Source organism: Buteo buteo, chromosome 18 (genome assembly GCF_964188355.1).
Source record: "Buteo buteo chromosome 18, bButBut1.hap1.1, whole genome shotgun sequence".
Taxonomy (NCBI): domain Eukaryota; kingdom Metazoa; phylum Chordata; class Aves; order Accipitriformes; family Accipitridae; genus Buteo; species Buteo buteo.
The window spans coordinates 18,394,306-18,410,495 of NC_134188.1; the positions used below are offsets into that span (position 1 = coordinate 18,394,306).

A 16,190-nucleotide genomic window follows, 5' to 3' on the forward strand; every position below is an offset into this window, starting at 1 on the left:
TGACAGGGATGTATACATCCGGTATGAACAGATAAAAGAAGCATTGACTTGAAAACTGCATTTTTGCCTAGGTGTGCAGTTAATATTTCAGCAGCCAGCCAGCCTCTCCCTGCCCCTCTTGCCACAAACCCCACCACTGAGAAGCCGGCAAGGAAACACAAGGGATGCATTACTCACCCTTCGAACACCGCTCCCTGCCTGGAGCGAGACCAGCTGATCGGCTGAATTGGGAGGTGAAAGGAAGTGATGTGAGCGAAGCGGCATCCCCGAGTGGCTTCAGCAAGCAGCAAAGGGAAGAGCCACTGCGGAGCTACTGGAGGCACGGCCCCGGTCAATCACAGCGAGCCAAGAAAGCCATCTTCCAGTGCGAGACCTGATTGTGTCATTCCCCGACTAACGGCATCCATCATCCACCAGGCTCATGTTGGGGAACGATAAGAAGTGAGCTGGCAGCAGTCCTGCTTGTGGGCTAGGCTTTCTGATGGCGGGTGGCTCTTTAATTCACCCAAGTCACAATTTGCAATGGCTGGAGGATAACCCAGGAGGACACCTTAGCAGCAAGGGTAACCCTATGGCTGGTGGCCAGGTGGGACCGGAGTCCCTCACTTCTGTCCTGCATTTCAGCCCTGTGATATCGAGAAGGGAGACTGCCCCTGTTTCAAAAGGGGGAAATTCAGGCAGGGAGCAGCTCAAAGCTTTCCTGCACCAGACCCATCTCCATCCACTGCAGAGGCAGCCTCGGAGCCCCAGCCAGGGCAAGCCCCATGCAGAGCCTCACTGTGCACAGGCTGAGCCACTCTCCTCAGCCCAGATGCCAAAGCTGTGACGTTTCTACACCACGCTTGTCTAAGAGACTCAATGCAGACCACAGGGGACATCTGTGTCAGAGCCTGGTTTGGCTGGAAAATAAGCTGGCTGCTGGACTCCACCTGAAGTTTGCAATCAAGCACCTTCTGAAAGTTGTATTTTAGCTTAACCACAAGCTATTAGGCTTGCTGTAGCTATCATTGTCTTTATTTCTGTACCCTACACAAGGCAGGAGACCTAACGAACAGATGTATTTACCCCATTTGGCCTCAAAGATCCATGAATGCTATTTTTTAGACAGACGATTTTGTGCTATATAACAAATATGGTTACCATTGTCTTCAGCACCTACACAGCTTCTCAAAGCAGGGTTTTCAAAAGCTCTCAGCATTGGCCTAATTCTACTGACAATAACCCATCACTGCCTTCAACTGCAGCAGAACAAGATGAAAAGTGAATGCAATTTTAAAGCCCTGCCCCAAAAGTGAACAGCGCTGCTCTAACAAGCTTGTCCCCACCAAGCCACACAATGGCAAGGAAAGCCAGCAATTCGGTCGTATCTTCTGTCCAAACTAGAGGGAAGGCAAATGGGGCCCTGCAGCCCCCCAGATGCAGTGCACGCGCAGCCCCACGCTCCCATCCTGGCATTCATGCTTTGCCCAATGCATCCACCGTGGCACAGAAAGGTACTGAAATGGAGCAAAGACCAGCTATGAGCCCATTCCTGAAAAGCAGCACACTGCTAACCTGCCCAGCAGCACAGACCTTCGTCCAGGCTCAGTGTCCTTGTGAAGAAGATCCCAGCCAAGCTTCATGCAGCCGCCATCGGGAAAGCCTGTGCTGAGCTCACCCCGGCCTCCACATGGCTTTTACCTGTGCAGTATGAACACACCCTAAGGCCATGTCTCCCCATGTAAATTAAACATCCATGGAAGCAACTCAGGAGCACAGCAGAGGAGCCATTGCCTCCGGGCAGCTCCTGGGGCCAGGAGGGTTTGCTCTCAGCCCCAGGCATGTTACTTCTCTGGCAAAGGTGCAGTCTAATGACTTAGGAGCTAAACTTCTACTGAAAGTGGATAAAACTTTCCAAAGAACAGGAAGACAGGGAAGTCAGCTGTATGGCACTTTACAGACAGCCAACAAAACATACAGTAATTCAGAGAATCATAGACTGGTCTGGGATAGAAGGGACCTTAAAGATCATCTAGTCCAAATCCCCTGCCATGGGCAGGGATATCTTTCACTAGATCAGGTTGCTCAAAGCCCCATCCAACCTGACCCTGAACACTTCCCATGATGGGGCATCCACAACTACTCGGAGAAACCTGTTCCAGTGTCTCACCACCCTCAGCATAAAGAAGTTCTTCCTTATGTCCAATCTAATCTACCCTCTTTCAGTTTAAAACCATTGGCCTTTGTCCTGTCACTATAGGCCTTGGTAAAAAGTCTCTCTCCATCTTTCTTATAAGCCTCCTTTAAGTATTGAAAGGCTGCAGTAAGGTCTCCCTGGACCCTTCTCTTTGCCAGGTTGAACAATCCCAACTCTCTCAGCCTCTCCTCACAGGAGAGCTGTTCCACCCCTCTGATCATTTTTGTGGCCCTCCTCTGGACCCGCTCCAACAGGTCCATGTCTTGTACTGAGGACCCCAGGACTGGATGCAGTACTCCGGGTGGGGTCTCATGAGAGCAGAGGAGAGGGGGAGAACCACCTCCCTTGACCTTTTGGCCACCCTTCTTCTGATGCAGCCCTGGACACAAATGGCTTTTTGAGCTGCAAGCGCACATTGCTGGTTCATGTCCAATTTTTCATCCCCAAGTCCTTCCCCACAGGGCTGCTCTAAATCAGTTAATTCCCCAGTTTTTACTGATACTGGGGACTGCCCCAACCCAGATGCAGGACCTTGCACTTGGCCTTGTTGTACTTCATGAGGTTTGCACAGGCCCATTTCTCAAGCCTGTCAAGGTCCCTCTGGGTGGCAAACTTCCCTCTAGCAAATCAATCACACCACTCAGCTTGGTGTCATCTGCAAACTTGCTGATCCCACTGTCCATGTCCTTGATGAAGATATTAAATAGTACAGGTCCCAGTACAGACCCTTGAGGGACACCGCTCATCACTGGTTTCCACATGGACATTGAGCCATTGACAGTAACTCTTTGGATGTGGCCATCCAGCCAATTCCTTATCCATCTAACAGTCCATCCATCAAACCATATCTCTCCAATTTAGCTGCAAGGATGCTGTGGGCAACTGTATCAAAGGCCTTATAGAAGTCTAGGTAGATGACATCCATAGTTCTTTCCTTATCCACTGATGCTGTCACTCCATCATAGAAGGCCACTAGATTAGTCAAGCACTATTTGCCCTTGGTGAAGCCATGTTGGCTGTCTCTAATCACCTCCCTGTCTTCCATATGTTTTGACATATCTTCCAGGAGGATCTGTTCTATGATCTTACCATTTCTTAAGAAACATTGCAAAGTTTTAGCTGCTATTGCTGGTGAAAGCTCTGCCCAGGCTGGCCCTGCTCACTTGTCTCATGCTGCAGCGCACACCATAGCAGCAATGCAATGGCAGAGAAGCAGGAGAAAGGGAACTGCAGCAGTTTTGCTATGCAAAAACACCCCTCATCAAACACCATGCTAGCTGGAGCTGAAAACCATCCCCACCCACCAGAGGAAAGGATGCTACCACAGCTCTTTCTTCTGTACTGACTGCAGTGATTTGCAGTGGTGCTCGACATTGCCTTAGCAAGAAGGGGGGCATCACAACAGGGGGTGTATCATCTTAATCTGGGGTGTTAGGCTGCCTTGCTCTCTTGCATCTGTGATCAGCTGTATGGCCAGAAAGGAGAGGAACATGCATCCCCACCCCCAAGATGACTTTATGGCTCGTATATCTGCACTGTGGCCTTTGGACAGTGCTCAGCAAAACCCAGGGCTGCAAAAGGACATCTCCCTCAACGCGGTCGTCCCAAGGTAGCCCCAGAGCTCCCAGACAACAGCACTGGATTAAGATGCTGCTCCCTGCTCACCTGTCTTTGGAGTTTACTGCCTCTCCAGCCTCACCACTTCTGTCTGCTGCTGGGACCTTGCAGCACGGTGCCCTGGGAGGTCACACTGACCTGGGGGGTTCATTTTACCTTCCTTAGACCAAACCCACATCTCCTAGCAGTGCCTGGTGATCCGAGACCATGCGAGCCAGTAAGCCCAGCGAGCCCTGTGCTGAGCTGCTCTGCAAATCACGGGGACAGCCCACCATGGGCACAGCTCTCACACCATCCCCAGGTCGCCCCTTTCCTTCAGGTGCTCCAGTGTGTAAAACCCAGCAAGGGACCCCACACCCATTGTGGGACTGGAATATTTTTTTGCTCAAAAATCCAAACAATAAAGAACATCATGAGCGAGGGATGTCACTCACAATGCAAAAGATGCTCCATAAGCACATACAAATGCAGCCAAGCATGCAGCACCTCCTCAGCACTGCTGACAACCGATCTACACTCGTGCATTTACCACAGCAATTAATTCAGCTATGTGTGAGTTTGCCTTTACCACAATAAAAGCCACAGCTGATTTGATGCAAGTAAAAGCCCGGCTGTCTGGACACAGTTATACCACTACAAAGATGCAGATTTGCTACAGGTACAGATTTTCTCACTTCTTTATGGGAATAGCTTAGAGCAATACAATTAAATTGATCTCTGAATCTAAACCAGGGGAGATAGAGCAATTTTTCTTTTTCATTATGAAGTAGAGCAATCTTTGGTCATAGATACACCCTTAAAACGCTTGCAGGAACTCTTAACACTGTACTTTTGGGAAATCTCAACCTCCCGTCAGTTTAATCTTTTCACGTGCACTTCTGTCTGTCTAGCTTTACACTACAGAGGGAGGAAAGATCCCCAGGATCTCAATTTTCTTGAAACAGCAAACCACTTACTGAGCTACTAAAGATTTACACCCCGTAGCAGCAGCCAGGCACCAGAGTGTCAATAGCCAGGGCCACAGGAGAGAAGATTCTTCAAAGTGTTTTCCAGCTTGGAAACTGAATGGGCAAAATCAACATTACACCTTTTGAAGCATGGCTGTTCAACATAACGAACATGTTTCTGACTTTCCTTTTGCTTGCTTAATCTGTCCCAATTTAATTCTGACTTAGCCAACTGCAAAATCTCTGAGTGTATATGCAATAAAATCAACACAGCAATTCACAATAACAAATCAACATTTGTAGAAAAAGGGGAGTTATAACATCAGCTTAGTTCACATCCAACCGCTCATGTAAAGCTCCAAAGAAACGAAGCAATCAGGATTATCCTGAGCTCCTTCGGGCTTAGTGAAGAATGACATTCTCAAAATGCTTCTACTGTATTTTAAATGTTGATCTTACTCTGCATTAGAGCAGGTTAAAATCCTCCAGCCAAACACATTTTCATCAAAAGTGGTCCTTCTTAAAAGCATGAAACTGTGAAACATTATGCGGTTTGGACATCTCTGCAATACTTCAGCTACGTTTCTATTGAAAACATATTTTTTTGTTGACATTATTGTAGAAGTAGGGCTCCTATATACCTCTGCAATGCAATGTAAAGAAGAAAAAAGGAAAAAAAGAAGTCAGCTTTTCAAATGGAGAGCACCAGGCAGGCAGTGAGCCTTTCAAGGGCTACCATCTAGGGTCACCAGACTGCACTCTCTCTTTTAAGTAATGTATAGTTTGCAATATATATAATAGCTTGCTGTATAAAGCTTGCAATAGTGTCTTCAGTAAAATACTTGACCATGCACCTCACTTTCATGAGAAATCCCTCAGAATTCAGCAAGGCCACCCAAGCCCCCAAATTTAGACATGGTCTTAATACACCTCTTATACTGAAACCCCCAGGAGCAAGAATGACCAACACAGAGAAATTTTGGGGGAATTTGTAGCTGTATGTAGGAATAAGAAACCCCAAAAGGACAATTAATGATAAAGTCCACTTGCAGTTGACTACCAGGAAATTGTAAAAACAGAAGAGTTATTGCTTGATAAAGCAGGGCAGTATTAGGAAGTAATAAAACGAAAATGCCTATAAATGTTCTGGCAAGGAAAGTCCACCTCTGCCCTGCCACAGGTACAATGCAGCTCTTCTATGTAGGGAGGGAAAGCGGCCAGTGGAGGAAGAACTTTGTTTCCAACATACCATGGCATTTACATTCATAATTAAAATGCCCTCCTCTAACCTATTTAGCTCATCTTCCTCTGAATGCTCTGCCCTCCTTTGCCTCTAGGGCAGACTGGCCTACTTCATCTCTTGAAGACTCTCCCAAGGGACTTCATCTCACAACTTCACACATTTACTATGGATGCTCTAGCTGAGTCAGTGTAGAGAAAGAGGTGTTTCTGGGGTGCAGTTCTTTGAAGCTGCCTCAGGCTTTTACCTTACAATGAGAGTAAAAGGTGCATGAAAGGTGCTTATTCCTGCCCATTGACTGGGAACCTCAGACCCAGGTGTCTACCTGACTTCAGCTATGACTTCTACAGTCATGAAGCAGACTTCAAATGCTATTCTTTGTACCTGTGAATGACATAGAGGAATGAGTGTTGTCACTGTGCAAGAAAAAACAGGATCCTGGGAAAGTCAGTAAGCCCAGTCTGATGGTCACGGTGCAAGGAAACACAGTTATAGACCCATCATTAAATGATGATACAGCCAGAAATGGGAGAAGACTTTCCATAGCCAAGATATAGCCCTCATAGCATCCTCTGGCTTGCAGAATCAGCAACAGTTGTAGCACCTTATAAACACAAAGGGTGGCAGACCTGGACTCATATCTCCAGAATTCACTATTTTGTTAGTGAAAACTATTGTTAGTAACAAATTAGTGCTGGAAGGCCTTGGCATGGCTTCTTAGGGGGTGATTACATCAAAATTTGCAGGGCAAAATTATCATCTGAAAAGACGCATGCTGTATTAAACATATCCTCCATAGTTAAGAGAGGGACAGGATATTGTATTTCTTCACAGGGATCCATACTCAGAACAGATACTCTTTCTAAAGCCCAGCTGATTTTCAGCAAAGGAAAAGCTGCCTTCCTCAACTTCTGCACTCCTAGAGGAACCAACCAGGATAATAACACAGAAGGGTAAGGAGAAATGTCATGGGCATCACCCAAGCTGTGGGAACAGCTTCATTTCTCTTTCATTTATTTTAATGAAAGGCAGATTAGACCAGGAGAGAATACAGAGCTCTTCTGCAGGGCAGCCAGCATCCACGTCAGCTGGAAGCACAGCCTCCATCCCATGCTCATGCTTAGCTGTCCTGGTTTCAGCTGGGATAGAGTTAATTTTCTTTCTAGTAGCTGGTATAGTGCTATGTTTTGGGTTCAGTATGAGAAGAATGCTGATAACACACTGATGTTTTCAGTTGTTGCTAAGTAATGTTTAGACTAAGTCAAGGATTTTCCAGTTTCTCATGCCCAGCCAGCAAGAAGGCTGGAGGGGCACAAGCATTTGGGAGGGGACACAGCCAGGACAGCTGACCCAAACTGGCCAAAGGGCTACGCCATACCATGTGATGTCGTGCCCAGTATATAAACTGGGGGGGAGTTGGCTTGGCGGGGGAATCGCTGCTCGGGAACTAACTGGCCATTGGTCAGCGAGTGGTGAGCAACTGCATTGTGCATTGCTTGTTTTGTATATTCCAATCCTTTTATTATTATTATTATTGTTATTACCATTATTAGTTTCTTCCTTTCTGTTCTACTAAACTGTTCTTACCTCAACCCACAAGTTTTACCTTTTTTTCCCTGATTGTCTTCCCCATCCCACTGGGTGGTGGAGTGAGTGAACGGCTGCATGGTACTTGGCTGCTGGCTGGGGTTAAACCACGACATTTGGCTATCCTCGCAGTGAAACGCCAGCAGAAGTCGGCTTGGGCATGACATCCCTCAGCTCAGCCATGCTGCCAGCGTGCCTGCCTGCCTGGGGTGTCTCGGAGAGGAAAAGGAGCTCCTTGTAGTCCCCTCAGCAGCCACAGGCATGTGGTTGAATGAGTAAATATCAACAGGTTGTGTGAAAACAGCAGTAATGGGGGGGGGGGGGGGGGGGGGGGTGTTAGTACACAAATAACCAGAGAAGCCACGGACTATTCCAGCAGTTAAATATAGGCTTCTACATCCAGGCAGGGTAGAATTTTATGAGGCACATAAAAACCTGGTATATCTTTAAAAACAGCCCAGATTTATTCTTCAGTTGCATGCCACTTTTTAAGATGCATGGATTAAATCAGAATTAAAAGACGTCTGCATGATCGACTTGTGCATGTAGCCACGAATAAAGTCCCCCTCACCAAGCAGTGGTGTTTCCAGTTCAAGGCTTCATTTGCATTATATTTGCTTTTTATTAATGGTGCGGAGACCAAAATCGTTCTGGATAAAAGATACCAGGATCTGACAAGGACCACTGGAAGCAAAGAAGAGAATTCACTGCATTGAGTGATCTGGATCACTGCTTCAGCAGGGCATGGAGAAACAATATGGACTTGAGCAGGCCCAAGTTCATCCACCCAGGAATAAATACAGCGAGCTACAGTAAAAAGGTGGGAAATCCTACCCTGGGCTGAGACTACCCTCACATGCCTGACCAGATAACAAGGGGTGCCAATATCTCAAACAGCAAGTGTTAATGAGCTACGTAAACAAGGAACACTGAGTCGCATTGCAGAGGTGATATTATACCTGATTAGCCTCTGTTTCAGCTGGTACTGCAACAGTGTCCAGGCTGGCTTTCCACAGTGAAAAAAGGGGGGTTGACAACAGTGAAATAATTACGGGGCTCCAAGCTCCATCTGTTAAATGCATTAAAGGACCAATAGCACAAGGATCCTCACTGTATCTGACAAAGATATTGCAAAATCCCAACTGGTAACTAGAAAATACAGACTAAAACTAAGATGCAGATCTGTGCCAGAGATGGCAATTAGCTAGTGGAACAAGTCTGTAAAGGTCATGATGGATTCTGCAGACAGAGAGTGTTATAATCACCAGGACTGAACATTTCGCAAACTGGAATTAATTCACGGTGTTGTGCAAAAGACTGAAGTAGACTATTTCCAAGCTCTTTTACCTGACAAGCTGCGACTCTCTGAACATGCACCTAAGGAAAGTTAGCAAAGACACCATTCAGGAATAGCTGCACATCTAGGAAAGGAAAGGTTTTCTAAAGATTATTACCCTTGGCCAACTTAAAGCATTCGAAAGTCATGAGTCAGGGCCCCAAGCATCATGCAACTGGCTTAAAAATACTGGTATTTTAAAACAGGAACAAATATCGGCTCCTTTTTATTTGCCTTCTGTTTTTTTGGCCTTTTAAGCTTCATGGTTCAAGCTCTGCTCTGCAATCGTAATGTCCATAAAGCAGAGGTCACTAAGTCTAATTTATATAAATGCTGAGGTTACCGCAGCTTCATATGACTCTAGAAGGTCTTCAGGACAATACCAAATACCTTGAGATTTACAGTAAAGTTGTGAGATTTCACCACGGTGATTATAAAGGCAATGTTCCCTTTAAAACCAGTGATGTGCAAAAAAAAAAAAAGCCAAACCAAAAAAGCAAGTTAAGCTGCAGTTATCCAATCTCCTTCAACAGCGCCCTGCCAGCATTTGTGGGTTTCCAGCCACATTTCCCTTGTTACAGAAGGACTGGGGAGAAGTTGGGGATCGGTCACCCTCCAGGTCTTTTCCATCCCTGTTATCTATGGGTGCTTCCCCTGGACCGATGCAGCTCTGTGTTTCTCTCCTCTCTTTGCTGGAAGGCAGAAGCCTTTTGCACAGTCCCTGTCCAGAGGACACCAGGATGGATGGGCTGAGGAACAGACATGGCCAGGACAGAGGGAAGGAGATGCTGGGATATATGAGATTCCCATCTGACTACAGGCAAAGCCCTGTTTCCATTAGCTTCTTTCCTAGGCCCTCCCAATGAAGTGAAAGCTGGAGTTTCTCACCTCGCTTGCTCCTCTAACAGAGAACAGCCTCTCCAAACCCTAGTCTTCCACTGACCTTATGAAATCGGGTAGTCCTCTACCTCGACCTCTCTTATCAAGGTCCACCATCCCAGCCAGGGGGGAGGGCTGTAAGTCTCCCCAGAGCCCAGGTAAGGGGCGAAGCAGTGAACAAGAGCAGAGGCACAGGAAGGTTTGCACTTGGGAGCAACCCAGCAGCGTAACACAGCCCCCGGCTCTCTTCCAGCAGGGCTCAGGGGCTGCAGCCCAGACAAGTCCTGTAGCAGAGATGGGGCTGACATCCCTGGACAGGTAACTGGCCTTAACCCTCTCCATAGAGAGGAATATTTGTGGCAAAGGCCATTTTGTGAAATTGCATTTTAACCATGCTCGTTCCAGACCTGGGCAAGCCCACCCTGAGACACAGCCCAAGACGCGTGCAGGGATGCACCGGAGCACAGCTGCTGCAGACAGAGAAATGGCAAGTGATGAGCACACTGGGATTACTGCCACTTCCTAAAGGCTTTTGTCACCCAAATCTTCTCAGGTAACAGGGCTGTAAGGGGATCTACAGCCCATGGGGCCAATTATAAGCTCGGATATGGCACAGGAAAAGAAACCAAACCAGTTCATGCCAATTAAGAACAAGTCTGGGTAATGCCAAGAGCGAATATTTCAGTGTGCCCAAGCAAAGCAAAAGGTTGATGTTCCCGTATCAAAAAATATCACAGAAAAAAGCCCGAGATGAGGATGAAGACCACTGCTTGCCGACATCTCATGTGCAGCCAAACATCTACACAGCTGCTGGCATTGTGCAACGCAACAGCACAAGATACAGTCTGCAAGTGAGCAACCGTCCTGCTAGTGCTAATTTACCACCTAAAACATAGCCAGCAGGAACACATAGGTAGGAAACATCCCCCAAAATCCAGGCACCGTGTGAAAGGAGCTAAGAAGGACCTGAAAATCCCTGTCTGTGCACCAGGACCCAGAACCACCTTAGAAAAAGCACAAGAGAGACCATACGCCTTAGAGCAAACCTAGCTTTGGTGAAACACCCCCCAGCTATGCCAAACTCCTAACCAACCCCTGGAAACACATGCTGGAGTAGCCAGCAGGAATATATGCAAACCGAGAGGTATTCAGGCCCTTGCTGCGCTGCAAGAAAGACACCACCTAAAATTTTTTAGTAAGTCTGCAAACCGCAGTAGCTCTGCTCTGCCACACTGCCAGTCTTCCACTGCACAACACATCCCCCCGGTGCCCCTGAACCTGCCAGGAGAGACATTCCTCCACCGTCATGCGAAGAAAACAGCATGCAAGGGTAGCAGGCATCCCCTCTAGTGTGATTTGGGAGTTATACCATGCTGCTTTACTGGGAATGAGCAGTAACCACCATCATGAGCTGGGGGGTTTCTCCCCACAGCTGCTGGGGTGATCCAGCAGGACGCTGGGATAAGGCCAGGGGCTGGCCAGCACTGCCAGTGTGGAAAGCTGTACTGAAATCAAGGGGTTTCTCAGCATTAACCTTGCTGATCAGGCACCTGGACAAGGTTTTGAAACTGGTCCCAAAGGGTTTCCCACTCAACACCAGTGCCGTTCCCAGTTAGCTGCAGCAGTGCATGCAGCACCCTGGTCCACCTGGTTACACGGACTCAGCAGAACAGACTCTGTGGGTATTGAATCAGCATTTTCAGAGTAATAAAACCCCCCAAACCAGCTCCTTTTCTGCGGGGATCAATCTGCTTGGTGCTGGAGATGTTTGTTAGCACTGCGAATCGCTGCGGCAGAGCATGGCCCCAGCTCGACCCCGTTGCCCTCAAGTTCGTATAGCTGTTCCTCAGCATAAACAGGGATTTTTGCTGAGCTTTTAAGAATATCATCTCACTCTGAAAAAATTGAACAAACTCCGCACAGTGGTAGGCTGGTAATCTAAACATGTATAGCTGAAGGAAGGCCAGCGTCACTCGGTGCAGGCCCTCCGCTTGTCACAACTGCCTTGCAACATTCATCAAAGCAATGCTCTGAGTTCCTCCCCGTCTTGACACAAAACCCGTCACTTTTGCAAACACAGAAAGGCAGAGCATTCACCCCCTGATTTCATGCCTTACGAACTGCAGAAAGGAAGAGCCAGGTCAGCTGCGCCATCTTCTCTCTGTGCCTGCACTGTCGCAAAATAGGTGCATGCAACTTAAGTTAACGCCAACAAAACCTTTGGGGATTTGGGGGTCAGAAAAGACTTAATGAGGCAGCCTGCAACATAAAAACCACCCACAACCACAGCAGACAACACCACCAGCCTTCCAAACCCAGCAAAATATCGTCCGTGTGGTCAAAGAGACAGGGATGAGACGGAGAAACACTTGTATTTAGGTACAGCAAGGAAAAGGGAGCCCCCAACGCGCGGGCTTGCCTCTGAAGACAGCAAACCCGCCTTGGGTGCTGCGCAGGCCCGCACCGCTGACGGGGATCAGCTCGCAATGAGTAAACGCTCTGGATTATTTTTAATGCGCTTGGAATAAACCCGCGCTCACCGGGAGGCCCGGCAGGAGGGGCCCGGTACCCTGAAAGCCCCACGTGAGCTCTGTTGGGAAGATTTCAGCAGGGCATAAGCAGCGTGTATGCTTCATACGGCCCTCCTGGAGATGGAGGTGCCTCCACCGCCCCGGGCCGCGGGGGTGTGACGTCCCCCTGAGGCCGCAGCTCGCAGGGGTCACGTCTACGCCAGGCCCAAGCCCCGCAGAAGCCGCCTCCTCCAGCCGGGGCCGGATCAGGCCCCTGCGGCAAACCCGCCGCCCCGCTGACGGCCATTACCTGCTGACCCCGTACTCCGGGGGCGGCTGGTAGCGGACGAGGGCCACCTCCGCCCGGGCGGGCTGGGGGGCGGCGTAGGAGGCCTTGAGGACATCCTGCGCCGGCTGCTCGCCGTAGAAGAGCCCGTGCTCCTGCGCCTTGCTGCCGGGAGCCGCCGCCTTGCCTTTGTAGGGGTACTCGGGCGGCGGGCCCCGGGGGTCCGCGGCCTTGCCGGGCGGCGGGGCCGCCTTGAAGCCCTTCCCGCCCCCCGGGGCCGGGGGGTGCTGCTTGGCCCCGTTCCTCTCCAGCGAGAGCTGCATGATCCTCTCGCTCAGCGAGCGGACGTGGCCCTGCTTCAGCTCCTTCAGCGCCTCGTCCTTATGCGCCTGCCCGCTGTTGGCCCGGTTCACCGTCGGCCTCCCCTCCGTCCTGGACTTCTGGCCGGACGCGCCATAAAAACCCGGCGCGGCGGCAGCGGTGGCCGGCGGCGGCTGGCCTCGGAAGAACTGAGACTGGGCCTTGGCCTCCTCGTAGGTGGGGAGCTCCTCGGTGCCGTGCGGGGGCTGCGGGGCCCGGGGCTGCTTCTCCATCGCAGCACCGTCCCCCTGGTGCTCCTGCCCCTGCGGTTCCTGCCGCCCCGACGGCTGGACCATTGGCGGGTCTTCGGGCGCGAGGTTTTCTGCGGAAGAGAGAGTGCTGGCAGTGCTGTTGGAGGGGCCGGCGCTGCCCGTCGCCTGGTGCTGTATGGCCAGCAGGTTCATGTTCTCGCTGGGGTTGCCATACCTCAGCCGCTCCTGGATCAGGCGCTGCAGGACAGTGCCGGCTGCCACCTCCTCCGCCCCTCGCATCTCCGCCTCTGGGACCCGGCGGAAGCTGGGTGGGCGCAGGGTGCAGAGGGTCTCCTCAGCTGGGCAGGGAGAGAGAGAGGCGGCTGTTAGCTCTGCTGCCCGGGAGGGCCGCTGTCCCCCCGCCTTTCTTCCCCTCCTACACCCCACCGCTCTCACCCCATGCCCAGGACGCACCCCAGGGGCAGCGCCCTGCCAGGGTCCCCCCGGCAGCAGAGGAGACGTCGCTGGAAGCCACCGAAGGAGGCAGGGCACTGCTCCCTGCTTGTCCCCCCCGCCCAGGTCATCCCTAATTCTGTTCGCGGTGACCCCTAAAAACATACTCCCACGCCCTCCCTGGCCCTCTCGTCCATAATACTCCATATGCCCCATACCCGCAGTTCTGAACCCCCTCCCAAGTCAGCGGAGGGACAGGCGATGCCACAGGGAAATTTGCTCTCTTCTAAAATACAAATAGAATAGAACAGAATGGAATAGAATAGAACAGAACAGAATGGAATATTTCATCTGGAAGGGACCTACGACGATCATCTAGTCCAACTGCCTGACCACTTCAGGGCTGACCAAAAGTTAAAGCATGTTATTAAGGGCATTGTCCAAATGCCTCTTAAACACTGACAGCCTTGGGGCATCGACCATCTCTCTAGGAAGCCTGTTCCAGGGTTTGACCTCCCCCCTGGAGATGCCTCGAGTGGCTTAGAGAGGCAGCCTGTATGGCAATACTAAACGAGGTGCTGCATTTTTGATGGCCAGTCAGATGAGTCAAATCCCCTCCTAAGTGCACTGCCTGCCATGGCAAAATAAAATGCAGAACGTGTCACAGGAAAACTGTGAAATGACACTGAAAATAAATGGGTCCTAAAAGCGTAGTTAAAGAATAACCTGTGTGCTCTGGCATCTTCCCCTAAAACTGCAATTTCCCTTCTGGCCAATAACACTGTTTCTAAGGGAGTCAATACTAACTGTTGTCATTTTGCTGGGTGAGTACAAGGCAGGTGTTACTGTCATAGATGTAATGCCAGCATTTCAAAAAGAGCACAGAAGGATTAGCTACCCAGCCCTAACACAGGCTACTGAAGTCATTCAGAGGCAATGGCACCATTTTTGCACTATTTATGCAGTAGAGCTTGCCTGCAGCTAAGCATCTAATAGCATATAACCATGGCTGGGAGGTTAGAATCCCTCCCTCCTGGAGCCCTCCTCCCACACCCATCCCAAAAGTGGTGTAAAACATCTGTCTGAACAGTGTCTGAGCCCAGAGGTGTGCTCCTGAAAGACCCCAGTGCGGACAAAAGTGAGAATAAGCCCACGGCTCTGGACAGAGACCTCCCATGTCCCTAGGCAAGAAGGAGGTGCTGTTTTCAGTGCAGCTTTTTGAGGTCATTCCTGGCAACTTTCCGTCTCTCCTGCTGTTTCCAATTCTCAGAGGAGTTTGTCAGAAGGACTTACATTTGTTTTTTGGCATTTGAAAGTAGTTAAAAAGCAAACTTTTTCTTGAGGTCTGGTATTTCCCTGAGGTTTCATCAGTTACTGCACATGCTGTGGGATAACATATCCAACCCCGATGCCAGAGGGGAAGAAAAGCCTTCAACTCTTAACTACAAGAATAGGTCATTTCCACTAATATTGCTGTGGCAAAGCCTTAAAGATCATTGTGGGGCTCGAGGGGGAGAGATTCCCCGGCTGTTTCACTCCACACCTGCCCTACAAGATACACCTCTCCTGCCTTCCCTGAGACAATGTTATCTGCCTGCCAGTCTGACTCACTGGGGTTGCAGCCTGGCCACCAGCTTTCAGAGGGTCTGTCAGCTCCCCAGGGAAGGCGTTTGAGCCAGCAAGATGCACAGACACACACACATCTCCATCTACCTGTTTGCACAACAGCCAAGTATCCATCTACTTTATATGTCCCTAAAGTTACAGCAAACTCTTACTGCTTTATTCATGTTATTATCACAGCACACAGAAGCCTCACCATACTGGACATTTTAGCAGACATGCAATAAAAATCTCCCTAACATACCAGAAAGCTCACAGTCTAGGTTGTTAGACTACGCCCGAGATAAACCCGAGGAAAGTGGATAAAGCCAATGTCACACGGTCAAGGCAGCTCTTTATCATACATGAGAAGGATTTCCACCCCTGCACTAGTCATCTGTTAGCAACCCTATATCTGGGAGATGTACTTTAGCTGCCTATTATTGAGATCAAAGGATCGACCAGAGTGAGCCTAACACAGGGTGCTTGCGGTCCTGCTCCATCAGATAAAAGCTATGGATCTCGATCCAGCTGCTGAAGAGCAGACATGTCCTGAAGGACAAGCAGAAATGCTGCATCCTCCACAAGCACAGGTGACAAATGATGGTGGGTCATAACACTCAAGTCAAAGGTAACTCCCCTTTGACTCTACCGAGGATGAGAAGCTGGCCTTCAGCTCTGTAAATATTATTTGTAAATGGTCTGAACTGCTCAATTTATGCTTCAGGAGCAGCGTGGAAGTAAATGTGGTGGGTTCGTATGGAAGCGTGGCCATGCACTTACCAGCTTTTTCTTTGGCACTGATCGCTTCAGATGTTAGGGGAGAAACTTCATGCCTGCCAGCAAACAACTGGTGATCCTGGTAAAGAAAGCCAGTGTCTTCTAGTACCTGGACTGGGCTGGTAGGCTTGTAACAAACAGATGTGGAGCCTGTAAGAAAGAAGAATGGGATGTCAGTAAAGAAACCACTTGAATGACGAAATATAAAGCCATGACTTATGACAGA

The 16,190-nt window shown here is 49.5% G+C and overlaps 1 protein-coding gene across 3 annotated transcripts in view; it reads right to left on the bottom strand.

Moving 5' to 3' along the window:
* AMOTL1 (angiomotin like 1) overlaps nt 1-16,190 on the bottom strand; it is a 74,366-nt gene that overhangs the window by 34,146 nt on the left and 24,030 nt on the right. For 2 of the 3 annotated variants that reach the window (XM_075050083.1, XM_075050081.1), the window contains 2 exons: nt 15,968-16,114; nt 12,603-13,488 (listed from right to left, as the gene is read on the bottom strand). In XM_075050083.1, the coding sequence (XP_074906184.1) occupies nt 12,603-13,488; nt 15,968-16,114 (1,033 nt within the window). Of the gene's footprint in view, nt 1-12,602; nt 13,490-15,967; nt 16,115-16,190 lie in introns of those variants that run through there. The other variant, XM_075050082.1, reaches the window with a different exon arrangement.